Here is a 19,429-nt window from a genome sequence, read left to right as displayed (position 1 = left end):
CTTCATGTTCACACATGGTGTGACGTCGTATCACGTGACGTCGTAAGGCATGTCATCATACGACGTCATACGGCGTCAAGTGTTACGACGTCACACTTGACGTCATAACACCCAGGGTCAGACCGACAGTGCCTACACATCCGCGATATTCCCTCTCAGAGGCGTGTACCAGTTGTCGAGCAGCTTCTGCTTTCTCCGGTATATGCGTGGCTTGCACATGACGTCATTTCCGATGATCTCCAGAGAAAAGGGGAAGAAGGAGCTCCCCTCTTATCAGGATCCCCCTTTGTGCCTCCTGAATTTGCGCACACGTCGCCATTCTCCTCCCAGAAGATTATAGAAGATTAACCTGCCACTCAAACGTCTTACAAAAGCAGCTTCCCTCTCCTCCTTTTACATGGTGGTCAAGAGCATGGGATGTGACGTCAGTGCAAATAGTATATACTTCGGCCGCCCCATTTTTGTGCGCAAACGATAGACCGTTCCACTAGGAAGAGCGGAGAGAGAAAAAAGGCCCTCCCTCCCCACCCCACGTATCGTCTGCTCCGCCGAGTTGGCTGTACCTAACATCCGGATGGCGTGCAAAATCGGTTTAAAATCGCGTTATTTTGAAAACTTCTGGCGCAGATGCGCTAATTTCAATAGGCAAGTTATTGTGAAATATTATGCTCGTTAAAAGGACGAACCGGCTCCAATTGCGCTGTTACCTAAGTACAAATAAAAAAAAGGAAAACTGCGTCAGGTTGGCCGGTCTCTCCGGCGCGAAGTAAATCCCGTTGCTGTAACTTTTCTACTATTCAAAGTGCGTACTGGTGTAGGTCTTTAGCGATAATAAGTGGAAGTCTGAAATAATAAATAAAAACACGTTCTCCTGCCGCAATACACGCTGTAGTTGAGGGGAGTATTGCCGGTTGACTCCACTGTTATTTAGTAACGAAATACAACAACAGAGCACTATAGGACGATTTTGGAGTAGCCATAAATATTCTAACGCGAACCACTTCACAACGGCAGCCACGAGCGAGAGTTGCATGTTCGGTACAGCACGACAGTACAACCCAAAGATGGAGAATGGCAACCTCCCGGTTTGTCATCTGCTCGCGGATTCGTGCGCGTGCCCTCTCTGTCGTTTTGCCTCGCCGAACCCGCTGAATTTCCCGGATGTAGGGAGAGAGTGCTGCAGTCGAACGAAATGGCGCCGCCCAGCGAGCGCTAAATGGAATGGTCTATAAAGCGCGGAAGGAACGGGGGCCGAAGGCGAACTTTCAGGAGGCTAGGTGGGAGATCGCGTGAACCCCAGCGCAAATCAGATTAGCCGAACGCGCTGCGCCCTAACCGCGACTATTGTCAGCTAAAGGACGAAGGTATTGTCAGACAAGCCGTCGTGGGTGAGCAAAGAACCTTCTCGTTTATTCAGACACCAGTGAATATATACAGATGATTCGGGTCATGTGACCAATGATAGCAGTTCGCGAGGAATCGGCCCGTCGGCGCGTTATCAGGATGACACCACATCTTCCCCTTTTCTTTAGGTAGGAAATCATAACAAATCGGTCTTTGTCGTAAACAAACTAGTCATTAATTCCAAGTCTTTTAGGAACCTTTACAACACGCCCGGATCGCGTCGTTACACCGTGTGACGCGGTTTCACCCGCTGGGGCAGTCTGTTGGGTGCTGGTAGATGGATGATCGGAAGTGCAAGGCTCGCTTGGCGGTGTGGTCTCCCCAGACTTGTTTGCATCATTGGTGGTCTTGTCCGCGGGCTCGGCAGGTTGTTGATGCTCAGGCTCTGCAGCAGGATCATTGTCCGGCAGCAGAAACAGGTGACGGCGGTTACTACGAAAGGTGCCGTCCTTATCACTGGCCCAGTAGGACCTTGGTGTGTCCCCAGGCCAAAGGATGGTACCCGTAGCACTTCTGTCTCTCAGCCACACTTGGTTGCCTGCAGAAAGACTGCGCTAAGGTCTGGCCGCGTGACGCTTGTCAAAATACTTTTTTTGTTTCCGCCTATACTCCTCATCTCTCTTCTTCCAAGAAGAGTTTACCGTGCGAGGTTTGAGTAAAGATGGGGCGCAAGGCACTCTTGAGCGAAGTCGTCGGCTCATAAGAAGTTGTGCTGGACTAAAACCTGTAGGCCCAGGGGTGTTCCTGTAGTTCAGCAGCGCAAGGGTCTTATGCTTTCTTGAGGAGCAGTTTTAGAGTCCTTACCATACGTTCAACCTCACCGTTTGCTTGCGGGTAGCGAGGGCTGGTTGTCACGTGCTTGAACCCGTACGTCCTCGCAAAGTCTTGAAACAAACCCGATGCAAACTGGGGCCCGTTGTCCGAAACCACGGTCTTCGGAATCTCGTGTCGGGCGAAGATACTTTTCAGGTGTTGAATGACGGCCACAGATGACGTGCCTCTGTCCAGCAACGCCATTTCCGGGTATCTGGAGTGAAAGTCAACAACAACAACGTACACCGCTCATTTTAGCTGAAATAAATCGACTCCTAGTTTCTCCCATGGTAGTTCTGGTGTTTCGGATGGGATCATCGGTTCCGAGAATCGCACGCGTTCACTGGCGCATTCTCGGATCAGTCGAATCATTCCTTCGAGCTCTAGCTTGTCTAGCTCTTTCTTTACTGCTTCTTTCATCGGTATGGGAATCCGACGAGGAGTAAACACAGCGTACGGGACGGCATCCGGTACTAAGCGTATCGTGGGTTCTCCGGCCAGGGATCCCGTACCTTTGAACAGTTTGGGATACTTCGCTTCAACGTCTTTGACGCTCTCTATTTCGTCCAAGAATCGAACGATGCCTAAGGCATTGACCGCTGGGAACCCAAGAAGGGGAGTTCGCAGATTGGGGACGACGTAAATAGTCTGTCGTGAGCAGTTATCTTTCCAGGTGACGTTCGCGTGGAACTTGCCAACAGTGCAAATTCTTGCATCGCTCGGCCCTCGAAGATTTTCTGCTTCGTCTAGAGAGCGTGGAACGCCTGGAAACGTATCGCTGACTACAGTCACTTCCGCTCTCGTATCAACTTTCATTCGAAGTTCCTGACCATTTATCTGCACAGTCACGAAGAGCGCAGATAACGTGTTCTTCGACTGTTCGAGCGTGCCCAAGAAATTATCGCTATCGGGTGCGGCAATGACGTCGAGTTTCTTGCCGTCGCGTTTTTTGATGCGGCATGCTTTTTCGAAATGTCCCAACTTTTGACAAAAACAGCATTTTTCTCGTTGGGCGGGACAACTTGTCCTTTGATGCAGAGGACCAGCGCAGTAACTGCACCTCTTGCTCTTTGCAGTCCTTTGACTGGTTGAGGCTTCGTTCTGTCTAGCGGTCTTTTTCTGTTTCACGGCCGAAACGCAAGCTTCGGGGCTTGCGGACTCTTGCCTTGCTAGTTCGGCTTTTTGTTTCTTCACTGTTTCGCTTGTCCGAGCTTTCGATAGAGCTACGTGTAACGTCAGCTTTGGATCCATTTGAAGCTCTTCTGAGAGAGTTTGGTCCAAAAGACCGACTACGAATTGATCTTGGATAAGTCGTTCTTTCATGTCCTTGAACTCGCAACGCTCTGCTAGCCTGTGTAGCTCGGTCGCAAATTGGTCTACCGTTTCACCTATTTGCTGTCAGCGTTGGTTGAAACGGGCACTCTCGTACACCGTGTTCAAGGTGTGAACGAAGTATCCGTCTAACCTTGACTTTATCAGGTCAAACTTCTTGAATTCTTCGTCCTTTACGCCTACTGAACGCAGAATTTCTCGCGAATTCCGGCCCATCGTATAAAGAAGAGTTCTTACTTGAACCTCCTCAGGTTTCTCTTGCAGGCCCGATGCGAATCTGTAGTCGTCGAACTCGTCTATCTAGGCAGGCCAGTCAGCGGCGTTGTGGAAGTCGAACGGCTTCGGAGGATTGAGTCCTGCCATGTCGACGTGGCGCCGGCTGCTGCTGCGGTGGCGAGGTCGACGCTGCTTCGGTCGTTGCTTAGGGGCTCGTACTCGTCGTTAGCGGCATTCCGTCCGAACCGGTCGAAATTCGCCCACTTCCGACACCATGTCAGACAAGCCGTCGTGGGTGAGACAAGAACCCTCTCGTTTATTCAGACACCAGTGAATATATACAGATGATTCGGGTCATGTGACCAGTGATAACAGTTCGCGAGGAATCGGCCCGTCGGCGCGTTATCAGGATGACACCACAGGTATCACTGCTGTACTCGCCCTCTCCCGCCGCCATCTGCGGTAAACCCACTAATGCTCCGTTCGTTTTCGCAAACACGACACTTGTCCAGTACTGCAAGCCCAGTACAGCTAACGCTGTAACACAAGGCGTTTGTTTAAAATTCACAGGTTGTTTTTTTAAGAAAAGCCGTCAAATCTACACGAATGCGAATGTGCAAATTAGTTATACGGTCAAGGGGACATAATATACGCGGCAAATCGTTAGGGGAGGTCTTTGGTCAATGGCCACTCGCCATCAGCCATCGGCCAAGCATTGGCCAATGAATGGCCCCTCTCGGGCCGCTGACTAAAAGAATATCGCCAGACATTGGCCATTACTTGGCCAAAATCCGTGCTGCTTGGGAAATTTGCGCCTGTTGCACGAGTGTTAACTCCAGCGGACGACTGTGCTTCCCATGTCCTTTATTTTTTTTTTATAAAATATACATAATCTGTGGTTTTCTATTACGCCCAGCAAGCTTATAACTGAAACCTTCCGTTTATTTTAACTAATTCTTGAAGTAAGGTACATGAGTTTCGAATTAATGCACTTCTCCTCATATATTATGCTCCTTCGCTGTATACCTGAACTGCATAGACTGCACTGTGCAACATTCGAGTTTCTTTTTATAAAATTTGTAAAGCGTAGAAAACACTGACTATTCAACGTAATAAACGTGAACGAGAGAATATGAATTTACACGAATCAGCGGAAGTACAGCAATGGAGTATTAGTCGTTATGTTGATCGTAAATGTCATATTAAACGAAGGGTTCCTCTTTAGTAGGAATAGTACTTTCTTGTTTTAAGAGGATGATATATTATTTAACATCGCACACAGAAGGGACTAGATAAGGAAACGTCCGCACCGTCACATGAGGTTTGACGTTTTTGACGTCGGTTCCAGGTGAAGTTCAACCTCTACGTGCGATGCCTGGCGGCGCTCGCATCTTACGTGTTTTGGCCACAGCGAGCGGAATCGTTGGCGCGGAGATGTGACCCAGTAAGTGAACGAAATCTAGAAACGCGTTAATGGGCAATTTTTTCGGTTTGCCGTAAAATGCTGCGTGAGTCATATAATTTTAATGTGGGTGGATTTAGTGGCTTTCGACAAGTTGCATAAAGTTTCGTAATTAAAACTGTACCTTTAAAACTTATATTAAAAAAATTACCGAAAATCAATAATGACCTAATTACACTGAACGCTAATAATTTGCCTGAATGGTATCTAACCAAAACAACTACGGTGTCAGTCTTTTTTTTTTTTTTTGTACCGTGCGTATTTTTTGCAAGAACGTTTAGAGACACAATCAGTATGTACAGTGTGCATCATTTTAAATCGAACAAAGTTAAAAAAAAAAAAAAACGAAAGGGGGTGAGAATTAGACAAGTATTTAGCAGCTCGGAGTACAATAGATTAGGGTATAATCGTCATCAATCTACTTTTTAAATATTGGTGTCAGGGATTACGTTCAATTTGGAGTATTCACGGCAAATGCTATTAGAAGCCAAAGAAGCTTAATTTCCAAAAAAATACTGTTTTTTTACATCTCAATAGACCGATCCACAAATTCCACACCATCTAGCGGCAGGATTTCCAAACAACGCGCGGGCGCTGCTGGCAACACGCTGGCAACCACCGACCGCCATTGATATGGCGACAGATGGAAGCGACTGCATAGCGAGTGTGTTCCTGCAGCTGTCGCCGCCGTTCCGATTGTACCCGTAAGATGCCGTTTCATTGCTGTGTGCCCCTCTGTAAGCAGAGAGGCGTGAGGGATGATCACGGAGACAAGGTGAGATATTTTGTTTTGCTAATTCGACTATCGTCTCATCTTAGCATGGACTGACCGCAGAGGCTGTGCTAGCGCGAGACGGTAGCCTTAATCTAGCACTTGCGCTGCACGGGCGCTCGCGCAGCCGCCGACGTGTCGCTTTTAGCAGGTGCGGCCAACAATAGTCCATGCTAAGGTGAAACAAAGTATAAAGCACACGAGATTACCACTTCGTGAAAAAAAGTTTCGCGTATATGCGTGGAACTTCAAAATGCGCTACACCGCTACTTTGAAGCATGAGCTACATTCCGCTGAGCCCTGGTTAACATCCGTTATCATTATTGTTTTCCAGGTGTCTTTCTTTGCTTTTCCGAGGAACCCTGTTTTGCGGAAAAAATGGTTGATTGCCATAAAACGAGATGAGGGAAAGCACTTCACCATTTCGAAGTTCACAAAGGCGTGTTCAAGACATTTTCAAGAAAAAGACTATCCGTCAAATGTTGCTTGTAGTCATCGCTTCTTGAAACAAGACATTGTGCCAAGCGTGTTGGCATTTAACGTAGCGAAAAGACCCCCGAGGAAGGCGCCCCTTCAAAGGATGCCACCTACACGCAAGATTCCTACAGCCGAAAAAGATGGAACAGACTACACCAGCGCGAACGGCGTCACCAGCGACGCTTCAACGAGTGCTACGACCCTTAACGAAAGTGTCGACGTTGACGGAAACCAAACCAGCAATGATGTCGCAGTTGAGGACAGTTCTGCCGACGAAAACAGAAGGGACGCGAAGGTCGACACAATGAACGCTGCCGTCGACACTGACGAAAACGAAACCAGCTACGCGGTCTCCGTTGAGGAGAGTGCTTCCGACGAGAACACAAGGGACGTGATCGCCGACACAGTGAACGCTGCAGCTGACATTGATGGGACCTCCGACATCGACAACGCCGCTAATGAACACGGCACTGAAATCATCACTAACACGACCGCCGCCTCAGTTGCAACCTGCGACTCCTCGATGGCTGACAACGCCACCGATATAGACGTGACTGAAACTTTTGCCACCAACCTCCCTACGGACTACACCATAGTTGAGTTGGTGCCCATCACTGAGTTACGGCGCCTGAAGGAACAGTCTGCATCCCAAGCAGAGGTTATAAAAAACTTGAAGATTCAACTGAACAGGTGCAAAGACCAGTTAACACAAACTGAAGACACCCTGCATCATGCCCAAGCAGAGCTTCAGGCTCCTCTCGCCAAGTGTAGCTCTTTAGAGAAACATGAAGCAGAACTTGAAGAAACTAAGCATGCCCTGTTTAAGTGCCAAAGGGAGCTTGAGCTTTTGCTACAACAGTGTAAAACACTAGAGGCAAAATCAAGTCGCAGATTTTGCTTCGATTGTTTTAAGGACAGCCCAGCAGATGTACTCTTCTACTCCGGCCTTCCAAGCCATGATCACTTCATGCGTCTTTTAAGCTTCTTAGACCCAGGTGAGGACGGCGAGAATGTAAAAGTTTGGTCCACCACGTACAGTGACAAAGCCTGAAAAGCCGGAAGGCGCTCGATTTTGTCTCCCGCTGAGCAGTTCTTTCTGCTACTCGTCCGCCTCCGGCTTGGACTCTTTGAAAGAGATCTTGCTTACCGCTTTCGAGTTTCTAAGGCCACAGTGTCAAAGGTGTGTATAACGTGGATAAGCTATGCGTATGTACACTTCGGTCAGCTGCACCTGTGGCTGCCAAGGGAGGCTGTGGATGACGCGATGCCACCTGCATTTAAAGAACGCTACCCAACGACAAGGGTCATCTTAGATGCAACTGAGGTAAAATGCGAAGCCTCCAGCTCGCTCGTGCTGCAATCGGCTACTTTTTCTCCATATAAATCTACAAACACGTTTAAGGGGTTGATCGACATTTCTCCCGATGGGACAGTAACATTCATATCTGAGCTGTTCACCGGTTCAATGTCAGACAAGGATTGTGTAGAAGAAAGTGGTTTCCTCAAGCTGCCCTTTGATGACGGCGACTCAGTGATGGCTGATAACGGTTTTAGGATAGACGAAATGCTGCAAAACATCAATGTTCAACTGAATATACCCCCTTTCCTTCGTAAAGGTCACTTTACGACTGAAGAGGTAAAGGAGACAGAACAGATAGCTTCTCTTCGCATACACGTGGAACGACGAATTCAAAGGATTAAGAATTTCCACATATTTGACCGGCCGGTTCAGATTTCACTTGCTCCAGTTGTCAGCGAAATGTGGGCGATTTGCGTGGCTCTCACCAACTTCCAAAGTCCTCTGATGAGAGCCTCTAATAACTAAAGCATTTGGCTCTTTTAGAAAAAGCTCCTCTTTCTACAGTGATATGTCTACCCTCAGTAAGTAAATGTCAGTGTGAAGTAAATGCTTTGCTACTTTGTGAATAGTCGTTTGTCATGAATAAAGAGACAGTAGTATTTGAATGCAAGGTATGCACTGAAACAGCGTGCCTTCATGCTTTATTCTTCTGCCGTTTCAAGTTGCAACTAAACAAAGAAAAAATGAGGTAGACTTGTATCTCCCTATATCACATCATTTACAAAGGCTACACCGCTAATAATTCACAGAATTTACACAGCTGGGCTGGTGCACCTTACGTTATACACTGCTAACAATTCCCTAAATAAAACAAGATCAAAGCAAACAATATGAAGGCTCATGGTCTCGACAACAGTGCAAACAGTGTTCTCGAAAATAAACTAAGGAAGGAAAATGACCAAGGCAGGTCGAGGCGTGTACCCAACTGGCAGTGCAAACATTCGCCATCAAGCCCCAACGGTTGCACAGACAGTAACGCAATGGGGAAAGGCTCTGCAACTGCCGTAGTTTGTCAATAAATGTCCATGTTGCAAGTTGGAACACTTATTCTGCATTAGTTTTTTTTTAGTTACTGGCCGATATTTTTGTTGGCTAAATCAATGTGAAATGAATGAGCGCTCATAGTCTCGACAACAAATAAACAATGTTCTCGAAAAAACACTAAGAAACGGAGCAAATATGACCCAAGGCAGGTCGAGGCGTGTTTTTAACTGGCAGTGGAAACATTCACCGACAAGCCCCAACGGTTGACTGGACAGTTACCTAATAAGGAAAGGCTCTGCAACTGTCATAGTTTGTCAATAAATGCCCATGTTGCAAGTTGGAACCATCTCTTAACCTGTATTACTTTTTTTTTAGTTACTGTCCGATATTTTTGTAGTTTAAATCAATGCGAAATGAATAAAACCTCATGGTCGCGACAACAGTACACGGAGTGTTCTAGGAAATACACTAAGAAAGGTACTGAAAATTACCAAAGCAGGTTGAGGCGTGTACCCAACTGGCAGTGTAAACAATCGCCGACAAGCCCCGACGGTTGCACGGAGAGTTATGCGATGGGCAAAGGCTCTCCAACTGTTCAGTTTTGTTAATAAATGCTTCTTCTGTTGGTTGCAAACATAGCCTATTCTGCATTCATACTTTTTTGCTTTCTGTCAGTTATTCTTGTAACCTAACTAGCACCCTCTTGACCAGGTCGAAGTTCTCACTGGTCTGGCCTACCCACTTGATAGGGTAGTAGAGTCTCAAAATAGAACTTGTCGAGCACCTCCTTGCACTTAATCCAGCCAGAAGGGCAAAATCGAATCCGTTCTATGATCAAGAAGTTTTTACAATATACCACAAAGTCTCCCCAGGTGACGCCAGAAAGGGCCATCTGTCCCAATAGCTGGTAGTAATGGCTATGGTCACGCTTTAGCCTGTATACGCCTGCGGCATCCTTTACTACAAAAAAGCTCTTGGAGTCAGGGGTGTCACGGTTCCACATAGTGTAGGGGCACTTGACCTCGACAACCGCGTGAGGGGGTGTCTCGGCTGGATCAAAAACGCGCCTGTCTGGGGACGCTCCCAACCATGGCGAAGAGGGGTTCACCATGAGGCCACAGCAGGTGGTCTGGATCTGGTGACCACAAGACCGCAGAGTCTTTTCGTAGTGCCTCACGGCATGGGGCTCCTGGGTGATACCACGCCTGAAATAAACAAGAACAGCAAAAATGCTGTTATCAGGAATCTTCACTCCCAAGAGAGAGAATAAAAAATGAACAATCCCTGCTCTACTGAAAAATACTTTAAAAAGATTATAGGCAAAGGACACGACCGGCATTGTTACAGAAGATGACAGGACAAAACATCACAGGTCAGGGTTCCGACTGTTTTGGCAACAAATATTCAACAGCTCTTTATGTTTCATTTTATGGTCATCTGCTAATCCTCTCTTTGATGGCTACATTCCGAACTCCCAAGTGATCCTACCAGCTCGCAGGTTGACCTCTCAGCTATTAGGGTATGAAAGTGTGACACATGCACACATGCCGAACGCTATATGAAATGCCAAATGTCATACGAGACGCCAAAGGCAACCGGACACCAAACATATCTAGGCGCCAAAACCAAACAGACTGGATTTTCCTGCAGACTGTGGTCGTGACGAGTGAGGGCATGTGCTCTACAACTCGTTTAATCGAGATGAACAAGTTCGGAAACGATTTACTGCTGTGGTGTATCAGATTAATTGAACTTGTGGGAGAGCGCCTTTCTCGTCGACGCATTGCCGTTAGGCTTAAGCATTTGCCGCGTCGCAGATGCGGAAGGAGTGGGGGAGGCTATGACAAGGCCAATTTTTATTGAGACGTGACTTGTATTTCTGAAGTGTTGAGCATGATCCTTCATAGCCTTATTGTGAACCATTAAAGCGTGACAAAGGTTTTACAATGTATTTTTGTGCCTACCCTGGTGGCCTAAAGAGCTGAAGATAGCCTTCACAGGGTCACTTAAACCTAGACAGTGATTACGAAGGAGAGCCGGCAAGCTGCCGTCAGCTTCTGTCGTCTTTCTTCGGGTCATTTCGCTTGCCATGACAACATGAATTGACATTGCAAATAAGCAATGTGCACTGAATAGACCTTTTGCGAAATCCCCCAAGCGCCCCGGCCCGGGCGCGAGGAATTGTGGGAGAAACTGTCCCTCGCCTGGACGCTCTGCCTTGAGATTGCATTGCCACCTCTTAATCCTGTGTGTTTCGATTCAATTACCTATTTTTTATCTATTCCAGTGTATTTTTTATTGCTTCTAAGTGTTTCTATTCTCTTCTGCGCACAATATTTCTTGTATATATATATTATTTGTGTCTTTATTTTGCCCTTTTCGACGGAAGTGCCGACAGGACAACACGCCGCTTCGCGCGTCGTTCCCCGGGTGAGTATGTATACCGTTGCTATCGATTCCTGTCGCGCTGTTAGCTGTTAATTTTGGTTCAATTTGACCCGCGTGCAGTCGAGACAAGACGTTTATGAATACCCGCGCACATGTCATAGGGGTAGGCAGATCTCTGAACCAACAATCGCGACGCGAGAGCCGAATGCGCAGCGATTTGGCCGCCCGCGCTCGCTCCGTTGACTCGCACTGTAGCGTATGCCCTTCGAGTGCCGCTTACTTGACCAACATACAGCACACCGCTTTGTCGCCGCGAACCATTTGTCCGAATGTTTGCAAAGCTGACGCATATGCAACGCTGTGGCGCCTCACAACTGCACGTTGCGGCGCGAGCCCTTCACACCCGCCACTGGTTCAACGTCGCAACTTGTATGCGCTTATGGTATACCTTCTTAATCTATCTGCTAAGCGGTTGTCAGTTGCAAACAGCCTTTTTCAAGTGCTGACAACTGCCCGCCGCTGCGTGCAGTTGTCAGGCGCTGCAGCGTTGGATATGCCGACCGGTGTCACGGTTTCGCAGGCATTCGGACAAATAATTCGCGGCGACAAAGCGGCGTGCTGTATCTTGGTCAAGTAAGCGGCACTCGAAGGCACGCGCTACAGTGCAAGTCAACGGAGCGAGTCCAGGCGGCCAAATTAGAGCGCACCGAGCTCTCGCGTTGCGATTGTTGATTCAGAGCTCTACCTACCCCTATGACATGTGTGCGGGTGTTCATAAACGGCTCTTCTAGACTGCACGCGGGTCAAAATGAACAGCTAACAGCACGATAGGAATCGGTAGCAATGGTAATACTCACCCGGGGAAAGACGCGCCAAGCGGCGTGTTGTCTGTCGGCACTTCCGTTGAAAAAGGAAAAATAAAGACGCAAATATTATATAAACAAGAAATATTGCGCGCAGAAGAGAATAGAAACACTTAGAAGCAATAAACAATACACTTGAACAGATAAAAATAGGTAATGGAATAAAAAAACAGAGGATTAAGAGGAGGCAAGCGACAAGGCAATGTGATCTCAAGGCAGAGCGGCCAGGCGAGGGACAATCTCTCCCACAATTCCTCGCGCGCGGGCCGGGGCGCTTGGGAGAATAGCAAATCGTCTATTATATATCGCTTCAGGACCAAGAAGTGCAGCCATTTTGTCAAACTGAGTGTCTGTAGGTATATTTTTCTCTGAGTCCCTACCCGGTAAGCCAAGTGATCTTAAAATTCCCCCTCCTAGGTACTCTGGCTAAATTTTAGCTGCGGCTAGCACTAACCGCGCTTCGAGCAAACCGACTCTGGTGTATAAAGCTATACACAAACTCGGCTCCGTTATGTAACGGTGCAGTGGTGGCGCGTCGGGAGCACTTCCGGTCAGGAGCTGTGCGCAGAAATTACTATGCGGGACGTGCATTCCTGTGTTCCTTTGGAAGAAACCATACAAAAAGCCGCCTTCTCCTCAGAACACCGTGGCAGTACCAAAAGAGTCAAGAAAGTTATGAAGGCCAGTTTCCATGTGTTTTGTGCCTGCTCAGTTCGTCCGAGGTGTGGATAGGTGGCGCAAAGAAGGAAAACCAGATGCCGTCAGACCACGATTGATTGTGCGGGAAGCACTTTGGGTTGAATTCACAGATACTCATAGTTGTCAGATTTATTTGTTTTGTTCCAACATGAAGGAGGGAAAACCACCAAGTTGTATGGACCCCCTGCGGACCATGTTCAGTGCGTCTTCAAGTTCAAACGACCGCCTGACCGTTTGAACTGTCGTCTACTCTTTCAAACGTTTCTGCTTGTTGTCGTCTGCTCGTTCAAACGACAGCATCTTGTAGACGGAACATTGACCCGGTAATTCCGATCAGAAGTAAGTGCAGGCCTCAAAAGACTTTTAAGTTTGAAGGTAGGTTGGGGTAAGTAAGCTCGGTGTAAACAATAGATACAATGAGATATTTATCATTGTTACCCGTGGTCATCACCGACTCGTTATGCCTGATACACTTGGTCCGATTCTGCTTGTGATTTTCAGTATTGACGTCGACCATCCCAGCTACGGTTCACGATATTGCTGCCCGAGTGATTTCGCGCCTGAAAAAAGCGAGCAAAATCTCATCATCCGAATTAAGGTTTACGTCCATTCTGCGGCGTCCAGACAGAATGAATCGCCGCATGCCACATTATTCACGCGAAGTTTTGCAGTGTAACGAGCCTTGGCAATCTTGCTGAGGCCGCTCAAGTAGTCAGACATTGCCAGGAAGACGCAGAATCAACAATTCCAACGCTTGAGAAAGAGCATGGGGACTCACACCAACGCCGACAACCTCGTATACCAAATGGTTTGTTTATGGGCGACGGCATGCTTTTTGCTCACACTCCATTGTGCATGTGCGGCACCGGGGGCGTCCGCTAGGGGCGCTTTGGTTTGTTTGTAAACATGAATAGGTCTATAGGACCGGTAGTGTTAATCTCCGCTCTGTTGATTGACAAGTTGGTAGGTTTTGCACTCCGCCGGTTGCAGTGTTTTTACAGGCACTGGTACAGCTTAATAGCTTCGAACATCAACATTGATATCAAAAGTCACCGTTTGAGAGCTCCGTTTGCCGTTTGGACCGCTCAGTAGACGCTCCTTTGGAATCAAGGAAGCTTCTACCGAACGGACCAAATAGAAGCTTTGATTCAATGCGAGAATTTTTGCATGCGTGCATAGCCAGGCTACTCTCCTCTGAGGAAGACCAAAATAACTGGGTAATGTACCTTCTAAAAGAGTCACATTGCATAGAAAAGTTAAGAACTCACTTGACTGCCTTGACTCGAGACAAGTCCTTCTTTTCAGTGAGGTTCCGAAGCCCGACATCAGTCCACGATTCTCTAATCAGGACAGATCCGAAGGAAGACGCTGTGAGTCTGTTGGTGCGAGCAGCCTTCCATGTAGCGCTCTTCGACTGCTGCCGGCTGTCCTTCTCAAGCTGGCGTGCTTGGTCCGGAGTGAGAACCAGCTCCTAAGTAGACAGACAAGATAATGGGCAACTGAAGGCTGAATGTAGTCAGGAGTCTCTGTAGCGGGGCTAAGACAGCAGGTGCTCCTTGATTTCTATGAGAGGGTTAGACCCAAGCAGAAATTCGGAGATCAGTTAAGCAAGGAGAGTTTTTTGTTTTGTTTATTAGATGTATTGAAGATTTGTAGTAAGGTGGATTAAAAGATATTCATAGGAAGCGTGTGGCACCTAAAGAGGACGCACTGCTCCGCTGCCAATGGTTGCATCGGCGTTGCGCTGTGGGAGCAAACCCAGCGGAGTGGATGAGCGCCGAGTTACTCTCATTCCCACCTTGTAGTACGCACATGCTCCATCCACGACTCGCAGCACAAGTCTTCCCACTCAAGGCCCTCAGTGTGCGTCAGAACATCTCCTTGGCATTCGAAAACCTATCTGCATTGAGCGCTGGATCTCCTGGATTGAGTCGGAGCCCCCTTCACTCCATCGTGTTCCTTTGTTTATCTGTTTGCGTTTTTGTGTGATGAGTTTGCGGCACGCTGGTTTACCAGAACGTGCTTTTACAAATTGGTTGCGCGTCCGACGACAGCTCGACAGCTACTATATATTCAGGAGTGAGTCAATGCTTGATTACAAACATAACGTAAGTAATTGCTTGTCCACGACTCCCTGCGTGCTTCTCCGCTTATCTCTGTGTGTTTTCAGTGAGTCTGATGCAAAGTGGTTCACCGAAATATGCTTCTACAAATTGGTTGTGTATCCGACAGCTCAACAGTTACTACGTGACAAATTCATGGATGCTTGTGATTACAAAACTGAACGTAAAAAGTTTTCGTTCCTATTTTAATTGGTTGCTTTCGCTGTTGCAGCAGTAATGTATGACAAACTGGACATAAAGATGAGGTAGCTTCTTGAGTTTGCACGTTGTTCGCCTGCGTGCGAATTAGTGGCTCTCTGTTTTCAAGTCTCACCGCTAGTGCAAAATGGTTAGTGTCGATGTGTTGCTGCAGTAACTACAAAAGAGATCGAAGGCGGCGTCCAAACTGCTCCTCGATAGGGTGCCTCGATAAACGTCCCTCTGGTATAGATGCACCCTACTCCTCGAGGCTTGTGCTGGGTTACTTTTCCCAGGCTGACCACAAGCAGTCCCTGCCTTTTTGACTGCTACCTCCGTGGCCCCGAGGCAAGACAATAGACAAGCAGTCCCTGGTCAGCAGGTTGAAACCGAGGTGACCTGGTGCCCTTACAAAAAAGTTTGTCCTCCACTGGTGCATGCCACATGGCTTTTGTTTGTTTGGCATGAAGCAGCTTCATCGGTTACTCATCCAGTGCTGGACAGGAATCCAGAGGCTTTAGCACTAGCAACTGAGCCAACGAGTACTGACACACGGTTCAGTTGTTCCGGATTTCTGCAGTACTGCCTGTCTTTGAAGTATTTTGTGTGACGAAAAACTAAAAAGATTCGTTCTGGGCGGAAAATTTTGTAATAATGTGCACAGTTCACGAAGAAAAACCTTGTTTTTCGACATTTCGGGGTTCCGCTCACCGTGCACGCAATGGGCTCACTACCCGCTGTTGCAGCCAGCCATCCTGTTACATAGCTCTGCCAAGACGTGGCGGCGCTACCATCTTTTCGCAGACTTCCTATGCCAGCTTGTTCTCTGCCATTTCTTTTTTTGTGACACTGTGTTTTGAGATTACGGATACAACCCGAGGTTTTGGAAGAAATTTGCGGGATTTCTGTTTGACACTAAAAACAAAAACAAAAATAAAATCAATAGAAACAAAAACATATCCAGTAACTTGCGGTTATGAATGTGCAGGGACTGTCTGGGGAAAAGTGGAATGGTCAAGAAAACTACCATGACCCTTACTTTCAATTAATGTTAATGGTCTCATTGAAGGTAGTCACTGATGCAAATTTTACCATTAGATTGTGAAATATCTCTATTTCATATATACTTATTCATTTCAGTACCCACCAAGGCATGAACTGTATCATACTCTTTGGTCACTGAATATGGAATGTGACGATAAAGGAAGCTGGAACAATACCTTAAAAAGTGACCTTTCGGCATCACTGAGGCTCCGTGCACCAGGCCCGAAAGTGTCTGACAGGGGGAAAAGAACTGGCCAGCTGGGCAGTGCAGTGCTTGAGGCATCTCTGCCGCAGGGAGCAATGTTTGGGCTCACATGCACCACAAACCCGTGTGGCGTGAGTGGTTGCTGGTAGGAGATGGAGCTGCCCTCGGGGACTTGACCAAACATCGAAGCTGTGCCCAGTACCTGCACAGTCCGCAGGTGCTTGGCGAAAGGGGAGTCCCCGAGGTTGCCGAGGTCATTTCCCAGGCGCTGTATGGCTTGCTGCATGCCAGCCAGGTCTCTTGGTCGTTTTCTGGCGTCGTACAGCCTTGACCCCTGTGCTTTTGAAGGTCCTCCTTCCCGTGCACTTCTCCAATCCAGTTCCTCGACGCTGGCAGCACAGATTTGCGAACCACGGGGCCGACGCCACTGCTGAGGCAGCTCCGTGCACGTCACCTCGGGAGGTGCTTCCGTGTACCCTTGCCCCTTAAGGAGCACGATTAGCCTCAGCAGGGCTAAGGCGTAGTTACAAAGGCCTTCTTTTGCAGCGCACTGGCAGCTGCACTCCGAAATAGAGCTGTCCGCAGCGATCGTTGTCGACACGCTGTACGGCTTGCCGGTCTTCCTTTGGCTTCGGTAGCACCGCCCGCGGACCACGACGGAGGTCGCATTCCTGCGTACGCAATATGCGGGAGTTAAAATAGAATAACCGTAGACTACTTAACGACCAGCGATCGCTAATGTGGAATCGTCAACTCACCCATTAAGACATGTCGTTTCCAGCGACGATGGCTCAAGGTAACTTTCCGTTAGGAACTTGTAACTACGCCGCCGGTTACGATCGCTCGTTTTCCGGGCGGCGTAGTACTCGTCAACCTTGTCGGCTTTGAAGTCCTGCGAGATCTTACTTAAACTCGTAGCCCATACGAGGCTGGTAGCAGCAGCACCAGAACCAGCGACTACGACGGACGCCATATCAATGGCCGCTCCCCCCGCTCTTCCTCCAAACCAGCGTTGCCTGTCGTACTTCACAAGACTGCCAAAACTAGCGTCTCACAGTTGCCGGAAACAATTTCGGGAAGGGTCTATTGATATATTATCGCTTTTTTTTTAACCAATTTAACGACGGCGCGCAAGAAGCCCGCCGCAACCACTTCCCACAATACCGCTTAGAGGAGTGATGTAGTCACTTCAGTCACGTCGTCACTGGGCGCTTTCAGTAGCAGCTCCCTCGGCTCCGCAAGGAGTAACTCGAGTCGGCGTTCCAGGAGCCGCTACAAGACGGGACACGAACGCGTCGCTTGCGCCATCGCGCGGCCCGCTGCAGAAGTATCTTACGACAGCTAAGTTTCCGGCCAACGTCACATTGAAATACGCGATGAAGTCAAATTATTTCGCCCTTTTTTAGATAGCAATACGGCAGAAACGACAACAACCTGCTACTCCAGTGCTTGCTCGAGAAAGATTTCGGCAAATTTCAGGACCACCAATGACGGGCGAGGTGATGAAGGGTGGCCATGCTTGTCGATCTTACCCGAGGTGTCTCTGAAGATACGCACGCGATGAACTGGCGCTTGCTTTTATTTGTAACACATAACCGACGCGGCTTCGGCACATCCGCTGGCTCGTCGGACTCCCAAATGATCCTAGGGACTGACCGATTTGTTGCTCAAGTCGTTCCTCGGTATGCGGGCACCCAATTGAAGGAGAAGTTCAGGATATAGAGGTTGATATTGGAGGTAAGAATACGGCTTCGCAAATTATTTGTGTCGCGTAATCGTGATGTCAGTATTGGATAATTCAACTGTCGTTTGTTTGAGGCCTAAATAATCTAAAGGTTTTTTAATCGTTCCAAAATAATTCATATACTACCACGAGATGTCTTTCTGATATTTGAAACTACGGGACCTCTGCCCATATTTAGAATGTGTAACCACAGTAATAATACTGGTTTTCATTAAACTTATTGTGAGTTATTTGCAATATAAGAGGTACGTACACGCCAGTGTGCGAGTTATAGAAGGTGTAATAAAAGACACGTATTCGTGTTTTTTTTTGGCTGCCCAATATATTACGATGTAAAAATAACCTATTTGGAAATTCCTTTGGTGAATTTGAAGCATAACCGAGTGAACGCGAGTTCGCACCAACATTCACAACATAAGTGTGAAGGTGAAGGAAAAAGCACTTTTAGTCAACTACCATCAACGCGCGCAAGTCTTTGTAAAAAAAAAAAAAAATAGGTTAAAATGATGAAATGAAGCTAATCTCAGAAGGAAGGAGCTACGAAAGGCGACTAACGGCTGCAGCTTGTCAGAGTGCATGGAGGCAAGGCCACAATAAACCACGTTCACCCGTTCCTTATTCTCGTACAGGTTAGCAAGTATACGCGTCGTTTTTTCAGTACTGTTGAAATTTGGGCTAGTTGGTGAAGCATGTTTACGGGTAGAACAGCGTGAACACGGCACAGGACGCAGAAGTGACCGCGCCGTTGGCCGCTTCTTTCAAAGTAAAAAGTTGACAGTCAGCGCTCCGTCTGTGTGCATCTTCTCTTTCCTGTGTCCTGTTCGCGCTTTTTTGCCCGTGAACATTTTATCAAATTGTAATGATCTATGTTGTACAGTTCTGCCGTGGCCCAGTGCTTCCTTGTAATCTGTTCGTCGTTTGTTGCTGTTTTTAAGCGGAGATACAAAGAGTAATCCTGGTCCCATGACGCGGAATCAAGAAGAGTTGTTCGCTAATTTACGCTCTATAGTTCAGGATCGAATCACCAGCATTGAAAAGCTCAAGGCAAGACAGGAAAAGGTACTGAGTAATATTAAAAGCTTAAAGCAAAACTATGGTGAAAAAGCGCCGAAAAATGCATGGACAGACAGAAAAACAACAAGACAGGGCGCACTCTCAACTAAAGTTTATTTGAAAAGTACACACATGTATACCCGACTGGCATACTAATCGTCACTCATCTTGGCCCAGCCCGTTTCAGGGCTATGCCTGTCGGCAGTATTTGTGTGTACTTTTCAAATGAACTTTAGTTTAGAGTCCGCCCTGTCTTGTTGTTTTTCTGTCTGCCCATGTATATTTTGGCGTTTTTCGACCGCAGATATGTACC

General features: G+C 47.6%; 2 protein-coding genes across 2 annotated transcripts; both read right to left on the bottom strand.

Moving 5' to 3' along the window:
* Nucleotides 1–9,263: 9,263 nt before the first annotated feature.
* Nucleotides 9,264–15,764, bottom strand: LOC121834743. The gene is made up of 3 exons (XM_042288496.1): nt 15,750–15,764; nt 14,039–14,241; nt 9,264–10,025 (listed from the first exon to the last, which is right to left on the bottom strand). The coding sequence occupies exons 1-3, from the start codon at nt 15,762–15,764 to the stop codon at nt 9,542–9,544; spliced, it is 702 nt and encodes a 233-aa protein (XP_042144430.1). The 3' UTR covers nt 9,264–9,541.
* Nucleotides 15,765–16,233: 469 nt separating this feature from the next.
* Nucleotides 16,234–17,298, bottom strand: LOC120843027. The gene is made up of 2 exons (XM_040214238.1): nt 17,078–17,298; nt 16,234–16,990 (listed from the first exon to the last, which is right to left on the bottom strand). Exons 1-2 carry the CDS (start codon nt 17,290–17,292, stop codon nt 16,234–16,236), a joined length of 972 nt encoding a protein of 323 aa, XP_040070172.1. The 5' UTR covers nt 17,293–17,298.
* Nucleotides 17,299–19,429: the final 2,131 nt, after the last annotated feature.

The sequence above is a fragment of the Ixodes scapularis genome, unplaced genomic scaffold, assembly GCF_016920785.2.
Source record: "Ixodes scapularis isolate PalLabHiFi unplaced genomic scaffold, ASM1692078v2 PGA_scaffold10__122_contigs__length_95168666, whole genome shotgun sequence".
Classification (NCBI taxonomy): domain Eukaryota; kingdom Metazoa; phylum Arthropoda; class Arachnida; order Ixodida; family Ixodidae; genus Ixodes; species Ixodes scapularis.
This window is presented reverse-complemented; position numbering and strand designations above follow the sequence as displayed.

Excerpts from the sequence above, each read along its gene's own strand:
- LOC121834743 (XM_042288496.1), bottom strand. Across the intron at positions 10,026-14,038 it reads TCTCGAGTCAAGGCAGTCAA|GCGTGGTATCACCCAGGAGC; the intron begins GTGAGTTCTTAA and ends TGTTTATTTCAG.
- LOC120843027 (XM_040214238.1), bottom strand. The coding sequence starts at position 17,292 with ATGGCGTCCGTCGTAGTCGCTGGTTCTGGTGCTGCTGCTACCAGCCTC. Across the intron at positions 16,991-17,077 it reads GAAACGACATGTCTTAATGG|GAATGCGACCTCCGTCGTGG; the intron begins GTGAGTTGACGA and ends TTGCGTACGCAG.